At 37.4% G+C, this 25375-nt stretch overlaps 1 protein-coding gene across 3 annotated transcripts in view; it reads right to left on the reverse strand.

Annotated features, from left to right (window-relative positions):
* CCDC102B (coiled-coil domain containing 102B) overlaps positions 1 to 25375 on the reverse strand; it is a 362186-nt gene that overhangs the window by 63817 nt on the left and 272994 nt on the right. For 2 of the 3 annotated variants that reach the window (XM_065585187.1, XM_005281488.4), the window contains exon 8: positions 20712 to 20815. In XM_065585187.1, coding sequence (XP_065441259.1) covers positions 20712 to 20815 — 104 coding nt within the window. Of the gene's footprint in view, positions 1 to 5728; positions 6083 to 8907; positions 8950 to 20711; positions 20816 to 25375 lie in introns of those variants that run through there. The other variant, XM_065585188.1, reaches the window with a different exon arrangement.

The raw sequence follows: 25375 nt of genomic DNA on the forward strand, positions 1-25375 counted from the left end.
TCTAAACCTTCTTGGTATGATCTATTGCCAATGGGTTAGGGTCAAATACTAGAAAATTTGGGGCATTTGGAAGAAGGGTGCCAATTGGCAGTGCCTTCATAATGAAAATATAGGTTTGCCTAGAAAATATCCAACTCACTGATCAGTAATATTCAAGCCTAAGTAATATAACAACAGCAAATTACAGACATTCTAACAAAGTGAGATACCATTCATTTCTATTACTACACCTAAACCTTGGGTCCACAAGTTTTATACTGTCAAAATTTGAACATGTGACATTTTAAAACTGTTTACCATATACACAAGTTTCTTAAAGCACTTCTGAGCATTTTACCTTCACAAAATAGACACGAGCAGCAAGTGCAGCCTGTCAGTGGACTAACAAATGAATGTGTTAGAGAAGGGACCCTGCCAGACTCAAATCCAGATGCTCTTTTTGAAATATTATTTCCTGCTATGGTGAAGGAGAGGGGATGTGAATAGCCAAAAATGGTGCAAAAACATATTAAAATGGAGAGGAGCACAAAAACAATTGTAATGTTAAGAGCAGAGATCTTGAACTTGGCAATATTTAATACAAAGGTAAGAGCAGCATGAACCCTGTAATAGTTTGCACATTATGGATGAATGGTTATGCTATCATAGACATGACAAGGCTTGATTTTTATACAAGGACAAAATCTATGTGAAACTATCTCTCTACAAAGGTTGAAGTTGGAAAGGTAGGCCAGAACAAAGCAGCGAGGCAGTTTGGACAAACACAAAGCACAGAGTGTTTTATGCTTTTGAGCAGTACTATAAAAGTCTGCCTACAAGTCCCAGAAGAATGCTTTAGGACTCACTTAACACAATGTATCCCACTGTGAACTCTGTCTGGAACGTTTAATGGGAAACACTTTTATCCACTTTGTTGCAACAGGAACATATAGAAAATTAGCCAGGGAAGAGTCTTCTTTTCCTGTTGCATTTTTATATATTTGCACACACACACTTCGTAGAAGATTTTATACATAAAAGGGTGCTGATTTGCAGCTGGTGTTGAATTGCCAGTGGCAGCCCTTCTTTCGGTCATTGACCAACGACAGAGTTTCTGACAACTGTGGTGGCCACCCCCATCCTTCTCCACCCATATTATTGTACAGACACCTTAGCTTTGCTTTGTTTCAGAACTATCCATTACTAGAGTGGGGAAACAATTGGAAACAGAGTTCCAAGATTTTGACACATAACATCCTTTTCTCTCACTTCCCTTGGCATTTATACCATGCTTATAATCGTAGCATTTGAGTACAAGACCTCAGCTCAAGTCATCCTAAAGGTGTCATTAAATACCCATTTGTAAGAAAAAAAAACAGCATCCCACTTTTCCCCTCAATGACACAGACTCCTACCCTTGAAATAAAATGTAATCTGTTTTTCTTTCAATAGGTGAGCCTAGAGCACTAGCTGCACTTCCAAAATTACCAGAGAATGAACTAGCAGTAGGAAATAAGCAAGTTATTAGAAATCCTGACCCTTAGGCAATCCCCAGTGGGAAGCTGGAATAAAATTTGTTGTACATATGTCAGGTGGGCCTGAAACTGTGTCTTAGTCATCTTTTCTAAGTCTCTTAAAAATGATATATTTCACGTAGGACAATAACTCAATGTCAGATGTGGTGAGTGACAATAGTTATAACAGCAAAGAAAATGAACATATTCATTCCTGAAAGACTCAATCTGAATATGGTGTATTGAAGAGTCAGGCTTCAATTCATGGATCAGTTACAGATCTGAAGTATCGTTGGAGGGAGGCAGGTGACCAACCACTTCAACATTATCATTTTCTGGATCCCCATGAAAATTATACCATAATTAAGTAGGGCACAATGTTTGACAGTGTGACTGGTTGGATAAAAAATAATGAAGACAATAGCTCATAAGGGGATGATGTTCTTAGCAGAAAAAAATAATATGCATCAAAGACAATCCTGTACTCAGAAATTTTGCTGCCAGTGCAAAAACAACCAAATGGGGAAATGTCTGGACTGACCTTTTGCTGAGTAAAGAACAAAGCCTTGCCCAGTCAGTGCAACAGTACTAGAATTGGGAAAATGTCCAAAACCAAAACCTCTTCAAATGCATTCTACATGACATACCAGATGCTTCATACTAATAAAATCCCAAGTAAATGAGGGAACCAAGAATGTCTTCAGTGCCTTAGGAATTATTGGGGAAGCTGAGACTATAGTAACATATATGAGGATAAACTGATGTCTGAGTTAAACATCACACAATCAGCAAGTATCTAGTTTAGAATTACCTTTGAAAATATAGCTAGTGATAACAATCAACCCACTCTAAAAATCACAAATGTGGCAATAACAGAAAATGGAGGTATAATAAGAGAAAATGATTATTATGGTTGGTGCATCATAGGGAGATACTAGTGGAGAAAAATCACATTTTAATATATAAAAGCCAAGCAGTATAAAATAAAAATAATCAAAGTGTGTATAATTTCTTTAAATTTTCATTCACGTCTTGAGGATGAGGATTTTCCAATATGTTTATGCTAGCAAACAGCATAACTTAAAGGGACAATTTCCAAGAAAGATAAAAAATTCTTATAGAACTGTGGAAGGGCCAACATTTTTTAAAACATTTACTCTATTCAGGTCTGCTATATATTTCCATAAGCAATGACTTTGACACAATTTTCTCACACTATCACGTACACCTACATTTAGTGTGACCAGACAGCAAATGTGAAAAATCGGGACAGGGAGTGGGGGGTAATAGGAGCCTATATAAGAAAAAGACCCCAAAATTGGGACTGTCCCTATAAAATCAGGACATCTCGTCACCCTATGCACATTTCACATTAATGAAACCCATTTTGTGTTCAAACTTAACAAAAATCAGACTCAGATGGCTAAAATGTATTATTTGCACACCCAAGTGAGAAGTTAAATGGAGGAAGAGTTGAAATGTTGAATCAAAATATTGAACCAGCAAAGCAGTAGGGAAAGAAGTAGCCCAACAAGTGACATATACCAGAGGTTTTCAACTGTGATCCGTAGACCCCTGGGGGTCTGCAGACTATGTCTAAAATTTCCAAAGGGATCCACACCTCAATTTGAAAATTTTTAGGGGTCCACAAATGAAAAAAGGTTGAAAACCACTGACATATACAAAATGAGCACATTTTCACCTATTAGGAACAGCATTAAATAATCAATGTAGCCATGCACTATTAACTACGTCTGAAAGATGCTTCAGTTTTAGTCAACATGAAACCTTTTTTTTTTCTCTAAGATTGTATATGTTAAATGCTGTTGGAAAAAAAGTTATTTTCTGCAGAACAAAGATCTAATCCAATACAGCATTTATGCACGCGCATAAAATCTGTATATAAATGTTTTGCTAGATGGAGCCAAGTGCTTAATTTGTGCCAGGGTTTGCCAGGGATCAGCCCTGGCGCCTCTAGGTTTGCCACGTCAGTTAGGAAAGTAAAAAATTGCTTGCGCCACAGCACCTAATTGCTTGACCCCAACACCTCTTTCATTACAAATTAAGTACTGATGGAACCTAAATGGCAGTGAAAAAAATACAGCTCCTTGGAGTTACAAATTGACATTAAGAGTATACAGTCAGTCAAGTATCTGTTGGCATGAATCTCAAAATCTGTGCATTTCAATTATTCACGCTGTGCTAAGGCAATCAAAGTCTGACTATGTTTCTTTTGAAAGGGATTAGTGTTAAGAATGCAGTAACAATATAATAGCAGTATTGGTTTAGATGATTTTAAGCAGCAACTTATTTTTTAGAAGTCTGAAATATTAATCATAGTATATGGCAATTACTCATATAAAGCAAACCTGACACTGGCCAATTATTAATATAGAGCAAACCTGACACTAAACATTCAGAGTAGTTTGTAGAGAAAGAGTGTCTACATTCTAAAATTAAATTTAGATTTCTAAACAGACATTTTTTCAATTGTATTTGCAGGGAGAACTATAGATATTCATACTGCACATTTGCAGATGCACAGCCAATCTGGGATGTATGGTATGATTACACCCTCATAATGCCAACAGATAGTGTGATCCAGAATGTATCTGCAAAAGGTGTTGAATGTGGGTGTACAATTAGAGATGCAAAGAGAATTCCAAATGAAATGAAGTAATTGAACAAATCCCAAATAATAAGCAAAAGAATTTATGGATTCTGTACTATTCAACAGAAAATCTGGGTAAACAATGTGTAGCTAATTGGAGAAAAACAACCAGTTTTTGCTATTCCAAATTATCTGCAGATAGACTGATTTTTACAAATTGGCTTTTTATTTACAATTGTTTAATGAACATGTCATGAGAATGTATTTCACCATACAGATTGTACTGGATCTATTTACTTTGACTGTGTCTTGCCAATCCACCATGTGAATAACGTTTCACTGTTATCAGTCAAGTTGTGTGATTGGTCACATGGTATATTCTTGTTCTTGATTGGAAGATTAATTTTTTTAAAAAATACATATACACAGAGGAAAAGGGAAATCAGAGGTTCAAGATGGCTGTGGGAACACTTAAGGGGCAAGCCTTCACGAGAAAATAAATATTTGCATGGGTATTTGCAAGATTTTTCACTTCTCATTTGAGTACAAATTAAGTAAATTCGTGTTTTTTTCATATACACTTTCTGCTATAGCAGCATAGAAAGAAAAAACAGTGTTCATTAAGCATCTGATTATACTGTCTGAAAATGTACATGTGCATAATAAACATTGTTGAAAGTCCTATAGGGAGTGATGTCAATAAAAGAAAAAGGAAAAGTAAACTATTGCACCATTTGTGAATTGCTCAATCATTGATTGCCTATGAATGTCCTTTATAAATCCTCTTTAGATCAGTTGACTTAAGGCAAAGAGTTTAATGTAACTACAAGAAATAGTGCTAGGTAAAATTGAGTTCTGGATTTTATTATCTTGATACAAGTTATACAAGAGCAACAAGGTTCATAATCTTTCTCCTCCCCGGCATTTTTAATAGGTAAATTATGCACCAGATCTCTAATAAGACTGATTAAAATAATTCCTTTTCTTTACTGAGGAAGAAAAGACTTAAACACTCTGGGGGAAAAGAGGAAACAAACTCACACATTCAAAGTGCATTAATGTGTTACATAAAATAAGAACTGTTTGCATTTGTTGCTGTTGATTTATTATTTCCCAAGCAGTCTTAGGACACAATTCTGCACTCCTTTCTTAGTTAGACTTCCCAGTGCAGACAAGAGGAATTCTGCCTGAGAAAGGAGTGCAGGATCACACCAGTAATATCCCTATAATGTTGATAAGTAATATTTACACTGGTGTACTTAAAGTATCTATTTTGGATCATCAGTGTCTGCTGCAGTATGTGCACATTTAAAAACTGCATTTATCAAAAAGTGCCTTTTGTCTGGTAACAATTAACTTGTCCTTTTGATAAATGATTCAATCGTATATCAACGAAGATTATAGTATATTTTAATAAATGCAAACAAACATTGTACATCAGCTGGGTGGCAAGAAAATCATCTTTGATTGGATCAATACATTTGTACTTACATTTGACATTGTAAGCAAGTTGTATGGCCAGGGTTCTTTATTGTACTTGACAGATGTGACGACAATAGCGTTAAAAGTAACATTAAAAATGCAATTTTTAATCATCAGTCAGATAACTATTAGCCTACTAAGACTTCCCAGTTGTAGCTGCATCATACTTAGAGGCATTTTGCAGCATAAGAATTAACAATACATAATAAACTATTATAATAAATCCCTCCTCAAGACCTACTTCTGACATGAAATCTATGAGGGCTAGATTCTGACCCACTCATTCATGTTGAGAAGTTTAATTAAAATAAATTAGAGTAATGTATCTGAGAGAAATGAAACACTCAGCAGAGATAAGGATAACACTAGGGCACTGATTTTGATACTCTTATTAATGCAGGGCAACATCTAACTCCACAAGTACTCCTGTTGATTTCAATGGCACCATTCATGGAGTGGATACTATTCCAAGGGAGAAAAGGTATCAGAATATGTCCTTAAGTTTAAAAAAAAATTACATATAAAACAAGAGTAAAACCAAATATGCTTATCTTGTGGATCAAACAAAAACACATGGAAGGAAGTAAGTGTTATAGCCTTATTCACAGACATTGCTTTTCTTGAGGGCCAAATTATGAGCTGCTTACTCACACTGACACTCGTTTACTCACACAAGTAGCCCCACTGACTTCAATTTATAGAAGAGTTTGCAGAAAATGTTGAAAGTTGTGAAATGTCTATTTTCTGCAAAAATCATAATTTGGCAGGTGCTTTGTAATATAGCCAGTGCTGATGAAAATAATCTTAGTTGAAAATATTAGTGATAATTTTCCTTGGCTGGAGTTCATTACCATTATTCACTTTAAGTGGGCTTTCTGCCCTGTGCCACCGACAAGAACCACATTGGTTATCTCCTTTTATAACTTCTAAGTGGCTTTACATAAAATTTATGAACCTTGACTGCCTATTTCTACCACCACACACTCATTCTTTGAGGAGGTAAATATAAGATGTTGTTGGCAGATTTGAGTCCTATTCAATCTTATTCAAGCTGGGTAGTACCATAACAAGAAAGTGCCCCATTTAACTCAGTGGTGCTACTCAAATAGTGAAGTGTTATGCAGCATGAGTAAGGATGTTGAAAAATGAGCCCAAAGAGAAAAGTGGCCAAACGTATAGTGAAAGTAAACTATCAGTAAGCAGATACGAGGGTGGCTTGAATTGTGTGCTGATGTTTGGACTCTTTGTTGCTTATGAGCTACTCTGGACTTCTAAGAATTATGTTTAAACAAGAGTTTCAGAATGTTGTAATATGATGTACACCATCCCCATTTCCACATGGCTATTCTTCACTTAGCTTTTTATCCCTTGAGATGCAGGGCTTGTCTACATGGTGAGTTTAGACTATGGCTACACTACAGAGCTTATAGTAGTGAGTTGCACTACCGTAGCACTGCTAGTACAGATGCTCTAAGCCAACAGGAGAAAGCTCTGCCATTGATTTAATTACTCGAGCCTCTGCTAGTGACGGTAGCTCTGTCAGCAGGACATAGTGCTGTCCACACCGGCACTTAGGTTTATGTAACTTATGTTGCTCAGGAGGTGGCTTATAACTTATGCTGACTTAATCTGTAGTGTGTACATAGCCTTAGTGTGCAGCAAGCCAGGATGTGAATCTACAATGCACTAGCTTGATGTGCAGTAACATGCCATGAGACTCTTGCTACAGTGCACTAAAAGTTCTGTAGCACTTTGAGGTATTGCTGTTTGAAACCGGAGTGCACTAGGAAATGCTTAGTGCACTGAAGCAATGTTCTTATGGGATCAAGTATCAGGGGGTAGCCATGTTAGTCTGTATCTACAAAAACAACAAGGAGTCTGGTGGCACCTTAAAGACTAAGAGATTTATTTGGGCATAAGCTTTCGTGGGTAAAAACCTCACTTCTTCAGATAGCTTATGCCCAAATAAATCTGTTAGTCTTTAAGGTGCCACCAGACTCCTTGTTGTTCCTATGGGATATTACTGCAGAGCAAGCTACTCGCATCCTGTGACAGTAAACCCACAGATTAACCCTCCAGCAGCTGATAAGCACCCTCTGAAATCAAAAGAAGTAGAGCCAACTCAGCACCTTTCAGGATCAAGTCCATTAGATATTTGCAGATTTGGAAGAGAAGTGAGAATATGTTCAGAAACTACTAGCACCTTCTCATTCTCTTGCTATGAGGTGCATTTCATTTTAGAGAAAATCAGGTCACAAAACTGCACAATAGCTGACCTGCCTACACAAAGATGAATATCAGACAGAGAGATCTAAACTTGTAAAGAAAGTCTAAGTGTTTTTTCCCCGCACAACTTTCATATAAAAAAATATGAAGAACTTTCATACATAAAAGATGAAGGAATAATAAAGGGCTAAAAAAAGGTGGATGTTGACCATACTAGAAGCATTTTATGAAATATTCTAATTACTAGCCTCAGTCATGCTAATGTAAGTACTACCTCACTGCAACAATGATTCTGAATTATTTGGTTATATTTCAGAAAAAGTCATTAAGATTTAATGTACAATCTGATTATGCATTCATGAGTCTTGATTAAATATAATTTTTATTTTAATTCCTTTGTGACATGAAGGACTCAGGCAACAGTGTGGAGATTTTCTTTATGCTCCCTTTACAGCCAACTGATACATTAAAACTGCAAAGAAGTTTGTCATAAAAGAAGACTGGTACTGTAATGAGTGTGATTGGGGGGGTTCATATTTGCTGAGGTTTTTGTTTTTTGGGCTGCCTGAGCTGCTTTGTATTCATACATCCATGGCTGTAAATAATGAGGCACGGGTAAACTGGTTCGTGAAAATATAAAATAAAAATTCCCACCCCATATTTCACTTGAACCTATACCCATTCCCCAAAGATATTTTGAGGACTGAGAAAATTCAATTAAAAATTCTTCTCCAATCTCTCTCTCCTTGCCTTGAATTCAGGGAACTTTGAAGGACAAACCACTCAATGCCATCTAAATGTAATAATCTTTTCTGCTCTCATGTTATTTAATCAAGCAGAAACCTGCACTGACAGCCTGGTTGCATGAGCAAAGGGAAACAGTGCCCATACAAGCTATGACCTGTGTTATACAGGAGGTCAGACTAGATGATCATAACAGTCCCTTCTGGCCTTGGAACCTATGAATATGTGAAACTGACTCAGTCTTCTGTTTCCTATTTCACTGTTCCAGCTCTGTTGTCAAACACTTTAAGGAGGGGGTGCAAATGTGTCTGTAATTTTCCCTTGCAATGCTACCAAAGTGCAGTCACATACCTCCATTTTGCCATCAGTCTGCTTCTCTATGGAAATCAGCTTCTGGGAAATGAGATATTACATTCCTACTGTAACACACATTTATAAGAAATTGAACTTTTCTTAGTCAAGATTTTTAGAACAAAAATTGCCCATCAAATATTTCTCCAAAATTATGCATACAAATGGGACTTCAGTATACAAAGGTAAATGAAAACAAGGGAAATGTTCACAGGATTGGAGCCTATATGGGGGAAAAACACCTATTTGTCACTCATACTGAGTGGTGTAGAAAAAGTTGTAGAGACATACAGGTGTTTATTTTTACCTAGTTTGAAAATGAAGTGCACAATAGAGCTGGTTAGGAATTCCACTCCCATCCCCAGAAAATTTCAACAAGGTGTGTGTCAGGTTGGCAGGGGGTAAACCAGAATTGTCATCACTGTTTTCAGGTTTTTGTAGAAAAACTAAATATTTTGGGGTTTTCAATAACCAAAACCCATCTTTGTTGTTTTTTTGGCAGAAATGAACTGCATTTTTCCATGTTTTAAAATGAAAATATATGCTTTAAAAAAAACTTTTGACGTTTCAACAAAAAACTGAATATTTTCAATGAAATTGCAAATATTTTCATGAAAATTTCAGTTTTGTCACAAAGCTATTTCTGCCAAAACAACTGTTGATGGAACATTTTTGACCACCTATGTTGAATATGTCTTGTTTTATTATATATAAAGTAGCTTAGAAGACTTGGACCTTACAATCTCAAATGCCACTTTCTTTGATGTTCAAAGAAGATGCTGTATGAAGACAGAGCTAGTTATAGCCATAAAGATAGCTCAGTTTTACATGGGCCCTGAATGTGGCCTCTAAATTAAGGTTCCCCAAATCTCTGATTTCAGTATGCAAACCCAATTTCTTGACGATGAAAAAAACTTAAAGGCTACTTTTGAAATATAACCCAAGTCATAACAATAATCATACTTTACCTACATGTGTGTTTGGATTGGGAAACAAGAATCTGATAATTAATTAAGAGGGTTAGCATTAAGAAGGTGTACAGTTTTAAACTTATCCATTAAAATGGCTAAAACATGGGCATTTTAATACTGTTCATATTAAAAGTTTATACATTTCATATGGTGTTTTTTTCCATTTTTGCAGTTCTGTATTTAAAAACAACAGTTTGTAAGAATATAGGTATGGCAATATATCAATAGTGTAAACAGACCAAATGCTATCAGTAAGTGATCTTAATCTTCAGAGATATCCCACTGATTAATCATAATTCAAAGGGTTCTCACAGGTGCATTTCATGGGCTGTGACCCTGAAGTAAAAGGAATAATAATACTCTCTCTCTCTCTCTCTTGCAACCCCCTCCTCCCCCCCGGACACACAATTGGTTATTATAAAATTGTCAAGCCTGCTGGCAGAATGGAGACCTAATGAGAAATTGGGAATGAAGGGGTTTCTGGATGATTTATCATCGGTGTCCTTTCTAAAGTGAGATAAAATGCCTGCAGAGATATGCAGCCCACTGGCTGACCTTGCTGAGATATGTTATAAGAGCAACAGGACCATGAAGCAAACTCTCAAAAGAGTACAAGTCATGTATTTATGATGTGCTTGACCTTACTGAATAGAAAAATGGTTAGCTACAATTGTTGTTGTTCCCTGTGAATAAGAGTAAATTGGAGATAGTAAAGGACTATAAAGTATTCAAAACTGTTGATATATGTAATCCATGAGCTAGTTTCTATTACAGAGAAAACTTCCGCAATGAGTGGTGAAGAGTAAATCTAATCTTAACAGGTTTATTTCTTTATTGCTTAAATCAAGTTAACACAGAAAAAATATAGAAAAGACTTAATGCAGGAACACTGAGTCTGTGGGCTACTGAGGCTTATCCATTCTTACTGGAGTCACTGGAAGCTTGGCACCCCAACAGAATTAGGCCCTGGTGTATTGATCAGTCAATGTACTAGGTTTGTGATCTGGTAACAGACATAATTTCCATTTGGTATGACGTTCGATTTACAACTATAAACTCAGGCTATAATGATTGCATTATAACAATTATCTTCTTACTTCTTAGTATGGAATATGTTTATTTAGCTATATTGTATTTAGCTATCTATATCACAATTTGGAAGAAAAATGCAGACTTAAGTTTATTTAAGTAAAGCAGATGCCACATTTCAATAGCGTGTTGCTGGTAAATGATGTTTTACAAATATCTTTTGGGTTTGCTAACAAAATGGTATTTTATGTCAAATTAAAAACACTGAATAAAATCATAATGCAGTATTGCATGACATATTGCATTTTCAAACTGCTTGTTATAGGAGACATAGGGAACCACTTTTCACTATAAACTTCAAAATAAATCAGGCAAACATAACAGTTCAAAATTGAATCCATACTGCAGTTTATGTTCAAATCTAACACTTTAAGTGAACACAAAAAGGAAATCTCTCCTTATAGAATACACCATTAGTGCATATCATCACTGGTAGCAGCACTGTCAATGCTGAACTCAGTATGACACTACAGGCAGATTGGCTTGTGGAGAGTCCAGTTTTCAAAGAGTCTAAAAATAGGATAGACATATACTATCTGGATTCTAGAAAATGCATTTTGGTGCTCAAGTGTCCAATCCAAAACTTAAAGGAAACAATGACAGTCTTTCCACTGATTTCAAAAGGCTTTGGATCAGGCTCTGATCTGAATATCTATATTTAGGTAACTGTTTGAGCGACCCATGTTTGAAAACTGGGCTCCGGGTGTAATTTTCCTTTTAATTTGTGCGACGTTTAAAGAAACATACGTTTCATGAAACAGGTCCACTATGCCAGAAAACGTCTAATTGTTTTAAGAAAAAGACAGTTTCAATGGCAAAGACTATTTCAATTGCACAAAGTCATTAGAGAGGAGATGAACCAGCTGTCTCCCATCTGAAACAGGAATAGGCAGCAGTGATCCTACCAGCATTGAGGCCCTATACTATAAGAGAGGGCACCAACTTTTTTGCCCCCTGAGGAGGCAAATTTTCATTTGAGAGAGGTACGTTTATCAGGCTGTAGTCTCCCCTTCCAAGATGTACCACATGTTAACTAATGGGGGAGGGGATAGGAGGGTGAGGATAGCATTCTGAAAGGACCCCACAGTTGAACATTTCAAAAACTAAAAGTGGTTGGAGTTTTGGGCAATGATTTAGAAGAGTACTTATTTTATCTGAAGCGCTTCATCTAGCCATGATTATAATTATAACTGCAATGATTTTTTTAAAAATCCTTCAGGAATATGTTTACAATACCACCACAGATATTAATACTGTTACATTCAAATCTTATACAAATTCATTCATAAATCCTTTTATTATATATTGATCGAGAATGTGCAACTTTTCAACACCTATATTATAGATTGTACATGAAAAACAGCTCTGTACAGTTGGTAGCCTTGATTAGGCAAAATATTTTCCCAAGACAGCATATTTCCATAATGCATTCTTATGCTTCTCATTTCTCCATCAGTACTATGCAGTGAATTATTAGAAGTATTTGTAGCAAGCAAACCCCAAGTAAGGCCACATTTCCTTGCAAATCAATTTTTAAAAGTACTTCATCACAATAACTCCCCATACCCCTTTTTCCTCTGATAACTAGCTTGTGGAAACAGATATAGTTCATAATGTAAACATACATATTCACAATTAATATTTTATATAAGTATTCTGACATTTTAATTCACATTAAATTCAAGGGTTATTAGCAACAACAACTATCAGCATGTATATATTCTGCAATTATCCAGAGCATTCATTGCTTTTCCTTTTCAAACTCTCAAAGTTAACAAGCAATACCGTTTATACATTATTAATGAAACAGCCACAACAACACTGACAAATTGAGTAAAACAGATTAGCTACTGTATCATTACATTAAAAATATAATATATAAATTGAAAAATGGGCTATCCTCCATTGGCATAAGCAGATACAACTCCACTGAAGTCAAAAGTATTGCACTAGCTTTTACCAGGCCCTATATTTTCAAAGCAATTCTCAAATGCAAGACACTATGTTATATTAGAGAGACAAAGATAATTTAGTACATTAGAGCCTGTTTATTGGAAGGTTTTGGAGGACTTCTAAAGTCTCAGATAACAAAATGCAGTACAACATGGGAGTTAAGCAATCAACTACATCAAGTTCCAGTTCATCCTCCTACCCCCGGGATAGGATGAAAATACCAGGGTTATCTGCACACAGTGCAATTCCATGCACCTAACTAAATCTCCCAGCTAACCAAAGCTCAGTTAACTTGGGGTGTGGGGGGGCAGGCATTAAGTAAGGTTTTAATGTAAAGTTAAGGGATAATTAGAAAGAGTACAATAGGAAGGCAGCAAAACTCGAGGGAAACAACAATGAAGCAGAGGAGAAGGGTATGTTTCTACTAAGTGAAAGTGAATGAATGTGTAAACTTCAAGTTATACATATTTACCTTTTTTCTATTTAATTTCATTTAGTTTCTTATACACTTATCACTGAGATATCTGAATAAAACTCATATGAATATTGAATTATTTTCAAACTCAAGCTGTGATTTCAGACTTGGTGTAGGGCTGAATAACTCTAGAATTTACCTTGCAGCAGTCCTCTCACACAGCCGGGGGTTGTGGGGTGGGGTGGTTTTTTTTGGGGGGGGGGTGTTTGTTTTTGTTTAATTCCTTGAATCAATCATATTTGATATTAATTATTGTTATTTTTACCATGGAAGTAACCCGAGGCCACAACTGAAATTAGGGTCCCATTGCTCTAAGTGCTGTAAAAATGCATAGACAGTTCTTGCCCTGAAGAGTTTAGAATCTAAATAAGAGACAACAGATAGAAGCTGGGAGGGGGAAAAAAATGAGAAATAGAAGTGAAGTGACTCATCCAAGGTCAATGGCAGAGCCAAGAACAGAATCAAGGCCTCCTGAATCTCAGTTCAGTGTCCTATCAAGTGGACCATGAAGAAATATACCAACTATGATGCTGATCTTATATCTTATTCTCCAGAATCTCAGTAGATTTTCAGTAGAAGTTTATGGTAAAAATGTATGGTGCAGAGTCAGAAGCCAAAGGGTTAGCACAAATCACTTAAAAAAATTTGAAGCTCCTTTGACAGGCGTAGCATCACAAAGCATGTCAATCTTAGAACACTTACATTTGCCAGAATGTCAGATGAAGCTGTCCACAAACCCTATTGTGTAAGGGCCACGTTTTGAACCCCTTACATTAAGGAGTAGTTACTCAAAGGGCTATCATACTGAATTCAATGGAACGTACTGAATGGTGAGGACATATTCATTTTGGCTATAGAAAGTCCACCCTTTTTTCAGTCTATGTTGCAAGAGCCAAGCAGAAATATGCTAACCAAGTGTATACTGCACAGACAGGATTCTCAAAAAACAAGAAAATATTTTGTAGCACAGAGTCAATCTAATAGATTGACAGTTGTCACTTACGTGTTCATAAAATAAAATAGAACTATTCTAAAAAATAAATCCCAACAGAAATTAAAAGACCTAACCAAAACAACAACAAAAAATGCCTAGAGACAAAAGATGGAATGGAGATAATATCTTTCATTGGACCAACTTTTATTGGTGAAAGAAACAAGCTTTCAGGCTACCCAGAGCTCTTCTTCAGGTCTGGAAAAGTTACTCAGAGGGTATGTCTATGCTGCCATTGAACACCCGCAGCTGGCCCACGCCAGCTGAGTCAGGCTTGTGGGGCTCGGACTACGGGGATGTTTAATTGTGGGTTAGATGTTTGGGTGCAGGCTGGAGCCTGGGCTCTGGGATCCCATGAAGGGAGACCAACATGGCTATAAACAAAAATGTCTAAATCATGCTTTCCTCATTCAACCATTACTAACTGTGGCAAGAATGAATAATTCCTAGCACTCCAAGTCTATGCCTGGATATGGGTCTCCCAAAATATTAGTTGCATTGTCAATGTCACAGGAAACAATTAAATAGAGAAAACAAGTGATAGGTTGCCTCAACATGCTCTTGGGTGTGCTTTAATATTCCCCTTTTCTAACATATAACAGTAGGTCAATTGGCTTCCCTTGAGGAAAAAAGAAAAAGCCATAGATTCAATATGGTATTCTGTTCAGTGAAGGATAACATTGTTTCAGATTTATTTTAAACAGGTTGTTTCTTTGTTGTAATATTATTTCCCCAGTGCTGTCAGCGAGTGTTAAAGGACTAGTAATATTTAATTGACCTACTGTATGGCAACAAAAGCACACTTTCAGCTGAAAGACCATGGGGAAAATTACAGGCTGGTTGACAGTAAGGGAATAAAATTTCAATTAAAAAAATGGTTATATTTACAGATGGCTGCACCTGAAGTACTCTTACATAATACCTGAACTGTAAGCACATGGCAATTCATGCAAAAACTCTCATAGTTCATGAGCATGATACTGGTCAACTAATATCTTGAAAGCTTTATTAATAATAGTGCTGTATAAAAAGGTTTTCCACTGGGATAAATATTAACAAGAAAACTGTGTTTTATTTAAAGTTATGGAATTTAAGAGTATAAGGTACACCTTCACTACCCGCCGAATTGGCGGGTACCAATTGATTTATCCAGGATCGATATATCGCGTCTCATTAAGACGCGATATATCGATCCCCAAACGCACTCACCGTCAACTCCGGAACTCCACCAGAATGAGCGGCGGTAGCGCAGTCGACAGGGGAGCTGCGGCCGTCGACCCCGTGCCGTGTGGACCCCAGGTAATTCGATCCAAGATACTTTGACTTCAGCTATGCTATTCGCGTAGCTGAAGTTGCGTACCTTGGATCGATTCCCCCCACTCCCCAGTGTAGACCAGCCCTGAATGAAGAGAGATAGGAAATTGTCAATTAAGTAATTTAGTGTGCTGTGAAAGTTACATATATTACCTGAGATTTCTATATACACAGTATGTCAGGACATATCTGAACTTATTCATGTAAGTCGGCATAGTCTGCAGAGCATGTTTCTGTACTCCATATTGTTCTGTACATCCGCTGCCAGAAATGGCCATCACTTTAAGAATTCATCTCTTGGTGCAAAATAAAGCATTAACTTGCTCTTAAGAGCAGAAGGGGTACCATGGGAAAAAACATTTTAAGTAGACATTATGTCTGACATTTAAAATGCTCATCATTTCCTGTTATTCCCCTTCCTGAAGTTCTAAATTCCTCTTGTGATATCACCACAATCTCCACAGTAGTTCAGTAGGGTTATCGCAACATAGAATAAGTTACTTCTTTATGTCTTTATACAAGAAATAAGAAACAGCAGCAGAAAAGTATTTATGAAACAAAGATTGTTTTTTCATACAAATATTTAATAAGAAAAAAAGGGAAAAGCTGTACCTAAAATATTTCACACAATTGCTTTGAAAAAAGAAGCTGTTTAAGAATGATTCCTTTTGTGTTGTCCTTTATTATTCACTCTTATTAAGTGAATATTGCTCGACAGATAATCTTCCTCAAAGATTAAAAGATTTAAAGTCTTGTTGGTTCACAGTTGGTCATTTGGGGCTGGTGGGATTAAGCCACCACAACAATGACCCAGATTTCAAACCCACTATAGAAACTGCAATATCAATAGTGTAGCTGTTTCACAGAACCATCCTAGTTGGGGTAGAGCTTCTTCAACATCTGCAGTTCTTCATTGGCTGAAATCCACCAGGCCACCACCAAGGAACTTCTTTCTGTTTAAAAGTATCGATGTTCCAATATCTTCTCATTAAATCCTTTTAGTCTCAGATGCTCCTAAAAGCACCAACTCAAACAGGGGAACCCTGGTGGCAGCAGGTGTAGTAGTATAGCCAATTTACTAATACTACCTAGTTTCTAGAGTGTAGCTGACAGGAAGGACATTCCTATAAGCAACTAATGGCCAGCTGACTCTGCTGGTCAGTATTGTATGGCCAAATTCCTGCAGCAGTATTTAGAAATGGAATTATTTAAAGGACTTTGAACCTTGAGAAGGGTTTTCTCATGATTTTGTGCATTACTAATTGTCTCGTTAACAAAAACAGGGAACGTTAATAAGGCTTAAAGCTTGGAAGAGCTGTAATATTTGGATTTCCAGGGTAAAGCTATAAAATATAGACATAGTGTTAAAAAGAAAAGAGTAGCTGTTGATTTTATTGTGTAATAAAATATGTTTATATTACCATGACACAATGCTGTTTCCTTGACCTTTCACAGTCTAGTGTGCTGTACATTGATCTCTGTCAAGAACATACTATCATGTTTATTGAGATGACCTGGCATTTTAAGGCAATCACTCAGGTTTTTATGGAGATGATCCATAAAAGCCCCATAAAAAATTGCCACTGTAGAATAAGGCAGCCTAGTGGAACCACATTTTGAAGTGCTTTGGAAATATTACAAAATGTTTTTCAACATGGTCAAACAATTTTCATGGAATTAAGGCATGATGCAATAAACCTATAACATTGACCTCTCTGACAATGCAAGATGATTTCCTACATCGCATTGCTCCCTATAGATATGATGAACTGGTTAGTCCATTCCAACTCTTATTCTCAAGTGATGGGATGTGCACCACTTCCCAAGGAATAACATTCTGCAGCCTGATAGATCTCCTTGTCAGGATATGAATACAGAACACTTTCATTCTTACTAATTGACTATGAGTTAACAATAATCTTCTATCTGTATAGAGGGGTAGTCATCTTGGTATTCTTTACAACCACAATATATGAAGTCATTTCAGACTCACTAGTCACTTGACTTTGAAAGTCTCTGGATAGGGATGTAAAGTTAGATTGGATTCCTTTCTATGCCCCACTGTAAGCTGCTAAATCATTATTCTTTGGGTTGTTATGTCTGGGTCATCTTGCAATGTCATCAGAGAGTCTTCTAGTCTCTTTTTTCAGGCCATCTCCTTCTTAATAGTCTTTTTAATCTCATCAATTTCTGTCTGATTGCAGGTCTGTATCCTATATGCTACGTAGCTTTTTCTCACTACTTCACAGTGTTCAGGGCCCCATTACCTATATACTTAAGCCCAATTATCTGCTCAAGGTCACTCTGACCCATGATAACCACTTTCCTTTACCTGGGTCCAGGTGGGAGACCCCAGGTCCAGTCCTTCTGCTCCAATCACTAGTATTTAACCCACAGTAAAACAGCTTCAATAGGAGAGATTGAGGGACCTCCCCCCATCAGAATATCCCATAGCTCAGTGATTAAAGCAATCTCCTCAAGGGTGGGAGAGACCCTGTTCAAATCGTCTCCCTGCCAGGGGAGGGCAATTGAACTTGGGTCTCCCACATCCCAGGCAAGTGAGCTAACCACTGGGCTAAGAATTATAAAATGGGCTCCTCCTCCTCCTGCCCCCACAGTTTGTGTGAAGTGAGGTAGGCACTTAACTCATTCCCTCAAGAAGTGGTTTAAGCACCTAATCTACTTGGTGTTCCCATTCATGGATTGCTAGCAGAGAGAGGTACCTCCCTGCAGTCTGGACTTAGTCATCTATCTCCATGAGGGAGTAGGGCTTAGGATACACCCCAGTCATTACATCTGTCTTTGGCTAGCTTAGGCAGCTCCCTGTCTAGCTTGCTGGCTTTTGTGGATTCCATTCTTAGGTATTTATCTCCTCCCCATTCACTGTATAGGGAGCCTATATCTAATTCAGACTTTGTTGATTTCTGTGTTGTTTCTAGGCACTTAGAAGTTAGGTGGTCAGCATTGCAACACTTAAGTCTCTTTGTGATTTTACCCTATATCCCCGGTCACAGGGAAAAAAACCAATTGTACAGTTGGGCGGGCATGTTGATAAGCAGTTGGCACAGATAGACTTGGATCTGGGTAGGACATCCCAAGAGTGTGAAAATTCTGAAATTCTACCCCAGAAGAGTAAAGGCACAAAGACTGCCATGTATGGAGGTGCACTCAGATACCAGAAAGGGGACAAAAGTGCAGCTAGCCACGTAACTGTGACATATACCATTAGTACTCTCCTATGTTACCTTTAGAACTCAAAAGCCCCTATACATACATTCCTCAGTCTCTTTATCCACAGTTTACCCTCAGTGTAACTTTAAGTGGTACAATCTGATCAGACACTTAGAGGTTGTTTTTATCCAAAGGTAGGATAGGAAGGAAAAAGATTAAAAATGTTGTGGTTTCTAACTCACTTCAGCAAGGAGTAAACTCTCAATGGAAGACTGACCTGAAGCAGCATGGTTCTGTGGGGAAAGCTTGAACCCATGACATACGAGTGGGTTCAAAATATATCCAACTTTGCATATTTTAAAATATATCATGAGAAAATATGACTGAATACTATATTTACCAAAGTACACTAGCATCCTAAAATCCCTGATTGATCACTTGTAAGCCTAATTCTCCAGTACTTTGCATCTTGGGATGTCATTTATCTGAGTGTAGAGTGAGTACACATTTAGTGTTTTGCACTCATTTTGTACAGGTGTAAGTGACGGCATAAGGTAGGCTCAGAGTTAGTTTAGGGTGAGCAAGCAAATAGCCATAATCTGTCTTTCATCTGTAATGCTTAAACCCCAACATGCTAACCAGCAGCAACAAAAAAGGGAAAATCTTAATATATTCAAAAAGTACTACTTTCTGAAATGTAAGTTGGCTTCTCAGCTCTTGCATAATATGGAACAAATGTTCACTGCCAACCAAGAAAAGCATTCAAGTTCACGTGAGATGCTTTATAAATATAAATGCATTATATAGGTGGGTTAGATGTGTTTTCACAATATGTATATTTTGCAGTCTTGGGAGGAAACAAAGGTGGTGCAATATATACATATTTGAATGTTCCAGCTTCAGTTTGACATCATATTTATACCAACCCTTGTGTTTCTAGAAAAAGCTAAACTTTAAAGTAGCCTCTTTAGAACGGACAATTAATGGAGCATCATATATTTCCCCAGAAAAAAAGCGGGTCAGTTGTACATTTTCTTTGGATATCATCTATGCTGTGGGATAATGAAATAAACAATGAAAATATTGAGTATGCTCCTGTAATCTTTGCAAGAATGGCAGGTTCCATTCTAGACTGTTGGGGTCACAGTCTACTAGAAACAGTTTTGATTGATTTTTTTCTTACTATTCACTATTTCCAGTCCTACACGAATGCTCACCACTTACATAAATGCACACAGACTCACATGTGGGTACACAAGGGTATAGGAGAGGTACAGGGAGACTTTCCCCTACCACGCAATGCACCCTCATGCAGGGATCAGTCACGCTTGCAGTCCCTTCATATCCTGAGTGGAGTAACTTATCCGTGGCAATGAGAGCTAGAACCCTACTTACTGTAATGGGAGGGGAGAGCTGTGGGAAGACGGGAAGGCCAGAGTGAAGCATGTTTCTTATCCTACTTAGGAGGAGCGCAGGAGGCACTCCCACTCAGCATGTCAAAAACTCCACTGTGGAGCCTGTCATACACTAAGCACTCCCACTGGGTGGTGCATACTGCCCCCCAGCATGGGGCCCAGAGTATCCTGTTGTTTTCCTGATTCACGGCACCTATTTCTTTGTGTGTTTATCCATTCTCACCCAGACTGATTAAAAACCAAATTACAGTAGGAGTTTGAATGTATTCAGATGAACCAGAAATGTAGGGGGAACCAAACAATTGCAACAGTTACTAGGCAGATGCAAAATGTGACAGATCATCAATGAAAGTGCATCTTCACTTAATCTTCCTCTATTAATATTCCAGCCCAGATTCAAAGTATTAAAAGGGTAAAGCACTGACCTGCTTTTCAAATGATTAAGCTGAATCTGTAAGTTGTCATTTGCCTCTGTCTGCTCATCCAGAGATCGCTGTAGCTTTCGAATCTGGTTTAGTGAGTCATCAAGCTGAAAGCAAAGAGACCAGATTGGTTTTGAAATATACCACGCACATTTTTACCATGAGTATTATTATAATAGACACAAATAACACCCACTGATATTTGAGGCTATTTTTTAAAAAAAGTTACATTTGTGTTTAAGATTTTAATCACATATGTGTTTTATTCTCTTTCTTACACACACACACACACACACAGGATCAGGATCCTTTTTCTTAGTAAGGACAGATAAAACTTGACAACATTTAGCAAAAGGCACACTGAGTACAATGTTATTTCCTACACATCATTCACTTTATTTTCTGTGAAATACATGAAATATCCTATTTCCTTACCTTTTTGTTAAAGCATCACAAAGTTTTATGGACAATAAGAAATAACCTAGAACATTTATTCTAATTATGTATGAGGATATTTTATCTATCCTTATACATTTCCCCCAGTTTGTATACTGCTGTCAATAAAGTACCTGCCAAGTCAGTGGAAAAGCAATAAAATGCAGTCATGATTTAAAAATAAGGTCACAAGCAGCTTTCTCTGTAGAATTCTAATTTGACTTCTATGAAACTTGTAGAATGAAACCTGATAACAGGTGAAAGTCAACCAACTTCTGGGTGTTGTTACAAACCCACCGAGGCCCAGCCAGCATTTCAGTAAGGGGCTGCCATATGTGTTCTCCCCGAGCCTGTGATAAATCTCCGTGTCCCAAGGCTTTGTGTGCTTGTAGGAAGGAGTCTTGAGGGACTGGAGAATCTATTCATTTTCTCAATTAAACCAAAGAAAAATTAATTGTCTCCCAAGACAACAAAACTTGGCAATCAAGTTTATCTAAAGCGGCACACTGTGGGAGGAAAAAAGCTTACATTTTTGTTCCTTAAAAATGTGTTCAACTGGGGAAATTTAAAATGGAGGGCACGGGGTGACTAATAAAGGCCTGTTGGTGGGTCTATGGATATATAGGTAGCTCTGACACAAATTGCCTTGCACCAAATGGCAGATGCTTGCAGAACAACCTGGTCCAGTTCTAACAAAAATAAATAGGTTACTGTCAAAGTATTTTTATAAGCCCCAAGGATAAATCATCTTTTTCAAGGATAATTTAGCAGTATCCCAATGGAGTTCATCCTCTCAGCCACTCTCCTGAACCCAGTATTCCCTTAAATCTTCTAGGAACATATTAAATTGGAGGCTTGCAGGCACTCCCAAAGATACCTCCAGATCACAGGCTCGGAAACACAGGCTTCTCCCAGGCTTGCTTGTTTATTTCAGTTTGTACAAGATTTACTAAGCAACCATCCAGTGCTGCAGGCCCTTATTACACAATTTAATATTAACCATCTGCATAGAAAATAGCCACCTCTATAGAGCACGTAGAACCTTCCAGCCTTCAACTCACACTTTCACCAAAATCCTGGAAAATAGGTGGGCTTTGCAGCATGCTAGCAAGTTAATAGATCTGGGTTCTGATAGCCCAGTGGTTCTCAAACTGGGACCACCGCTTGTAAGGGAAAGCCCCTGGTGGGCTGGGCTGGTTTGTTTACCTGCTGGGTCCGCAGGTTCGGCCGATCCTGGCTCCCACTGGCTGTGGTTCGCCGCTCCAGGCCAATGGGGGGCTGTGGGAAGCCGTGGCCAGCAAATCCCTTGTCCCGCGCCGCTTCCCGCAGCCCCCATTGGCTAGTGAGAACCACTGTGATAGCCCAATATAGAGATGCAATTCCAAAAGGCAAAGTCCACTCACACCAGCCAGCCAGCAGCCTTTGCCCTTTTAGACAAGGTAGCTCAGATTTGTTCTCAGCAGAGGCAGTACTAAATGGGAAGAAAGTCTCAGAGTTCGTCTTTACTAAAACGTGCTGTAGCATGTTATAGGGTGCTACCCACCATGTTCTAAAATGCTAGTGTGGACTTTAGTATGTACTGAGCTGGTCAAGTCGAAGCTAGTGCGGGAGCCTAGGCTTCAATATAATTAGATTAGCACATGTTAGAGTTGCCTTTGCCTACACTAGCAGTTTAGAATGAACCTGCTGGCCAACACCATTCTAACACCACACCATTTATCCAAAGCCTCAGATGACCAGAGAGATGGTAAACCAAACTCTTTCGGGCTTGATAGGTTAAAACAAATTCCTTGAGCTCAAAATTGACAAACCTAGAAAGAGTTTTCAGCAAACTCTCTCCCACTCAGGATTTACAGTTTTGGAAAAGAGTCACACTGAATTTTAGGGGATACACACAGTGCAGCAAAATTTAAGGGACTGTAAAACCACACCTTATAACTTTCCCCAAAATAGTTGGCAACACTTGTTTAAGCAATACAATAAGTTTCATTTTAATTCTATTGCTCCACTTATTGTGATCCTCAAAAGTATCTAATCCAGGGGTAGGCAACCTATGGCTGATTTTCAGTGGCACTCACACAGCCCAGGTCCTGGCCACCGGTCCGGGGGGGGGGGAGGGAGTGTTCTGCATTTTAATTTAATTTTAAATGAAGCTTCTTAAACATTTTTAAAACCTTATTTACTTTACATACAACTGTAGTTTACTTATATATTATAGACTTATAGAAAAAGAGACCTTCTCAAAAGATTAAAATGTATTACTGGCACGCAAAACCTTAAATTAGAGTGAATAAATGAAGACTCTTCACACCACTTCTGAAAGGTTGCCGAGCCCTGAAATCTATCTATAAGAATTATAAGTTACATATAATCTTGGTACCCGAACACTTGATCCAGCAAAAAACTAAAGAATGAGCATAGTCCTATTGATTCCATAGGACTACACATATGCTGGAAGTTGAGGTTGTGCTAAAGTGCTTTGCTAGATATGGGTCTAAGTACTAGGATCCAAGTACAACTAGAGAACGATATTTTAGCTATGACTTTGCAGTGTAGTAAGAAGCCTAGTAAATGCTTACCATTACAGATATCCTGTTCCTATCAATGGCAGTTACATGCAGATTAGGGGCAGTATATGGTCCTCTGTGACTGATATTGCTAATCAATAATTTTCTATTGTAGTGAAAAGCGTTAGGGTGGAGGAGGGAAAGAGAGAAAAAGAAAGAACCCTCTTTCTGAAATGTTAATAGCAATAATCTTAGTTCACAGAATTTCTATGGCAATAATGACTGGCTGTAATTAATGGTACATATCACTTTCAGCTAGCCAACCATTTCATCATCAGGAAATGCCTTGCACTTCTTTCATTATATTGTCCTATTCCTATTGTGATCAGTTTATAAAGGCTGCCATCAAATCATGCTCACAGCTCAGTGTTAGTTACCTGAAACATGAGACAGTAACACAATGATAACTTGTACATGAAAGAGTCCAAAACAGAGATTAATTTTTCTTTTTTAAGTGATAAGTCTTTGGACTTTCTCAACTATCTTTTATCATGTTCATTTGCCTTTAATAATTGTTTCAATGTCTCAGTTTTACCTTGTTTTCCAGTGAATTCTTTCTGATCAAGGCAGTGCAGCCAAGTTTGTCACTGAGGGACGGGTTTTAATTTTTCCATCTTTGAAAGGTGAAATATTTATTGCATCTTTCATCATTTTGTTTTCTAACATGTATAACTTGTTTCCAACAAAGCAGGCCAGAATCTTCACTTATTTTTACTTTCTATCTTTGTAGTGACAAGCTACATAATAAAAGGTACTAATGAGATCACTCAGATTAATCATGTTCAAAATTACTTGGTTTAAAGTAGTCCGATTCAACATTCTTACAGCAGAGGAGGTACCTTGTGACTGCTATGGGGTATGGTTTAACCCCATAGACTTTGGACATCTGATTAAGTCATTTGTGGTCTCTTATTTTACTAAAAATTTACAGAAAGCTCAGCAATACAGAAAACTTTAGAACCAAATTATTTTAAATGACCTCTTTCTATTTTCTTAGATGTCATTTTATTTTGATTAGATACTTACATTCTCTCTACCTAAATGCCTCCTCCAGTTTCAACTGGATGCAATGTTTTAACTCTGTTTTCAGTCCTAATTTCTTATGTATTGCTGTGTGAAGCTAAACAGCTGTTATTCCATGCCTCTATATTTCCATTTACCCATCTGTAAAATGGTTATACTGTGTTTCATAAGATCTTCAACATTTACTGACATGTATGATTTTGCCACTTTTGCAAGCCTATGGATGTGGGTAAATGGAAATAGAAATAGTGATTTTCTTTTCGGGAAGGGGGCACAGTAAGTCACATTTCTTGCAGATTAGCATAGTTTTACTACATGCTCTGACTAGTATTTTTTTTTCAACTTCAAGGTATGAATTTAAAAAAAATCTAAAATAAACTATGGCAGTAAAATAAACAAGCATCTTCTACAATCACACATTCTCTAGCCAATAAAATGATTTCTTCTAAACAGTATTGTTTAACTTAAAAGGAACAATATAAACTTTTTTGGTTGTCACTTATTTCCTATTACAGCCAGTGCTGAATTTTCCATTGGAACGTAGGGTTTTGGGGGAGGAGGAGCTGGACAGAAAATGTATCTGCAATATCAAAAGCTTCCACAGGAAATTTTCATTTTTCCAATGGGAAAACTAAAATGAAA

The sequence above is a fragment of the Chrysemys picta genome, chromosome 2, assembly GCF_011386835.1.
Source record: "Chrysemys picta bellii isolate R12L10 chromosome 2, ASM1138683v2, whole genome shotgun sequence".
NCBI lineage: Eukaryota > Metazoa > Chordata > Testudines > Emydidae > Chrysemys > Chrysemys picta.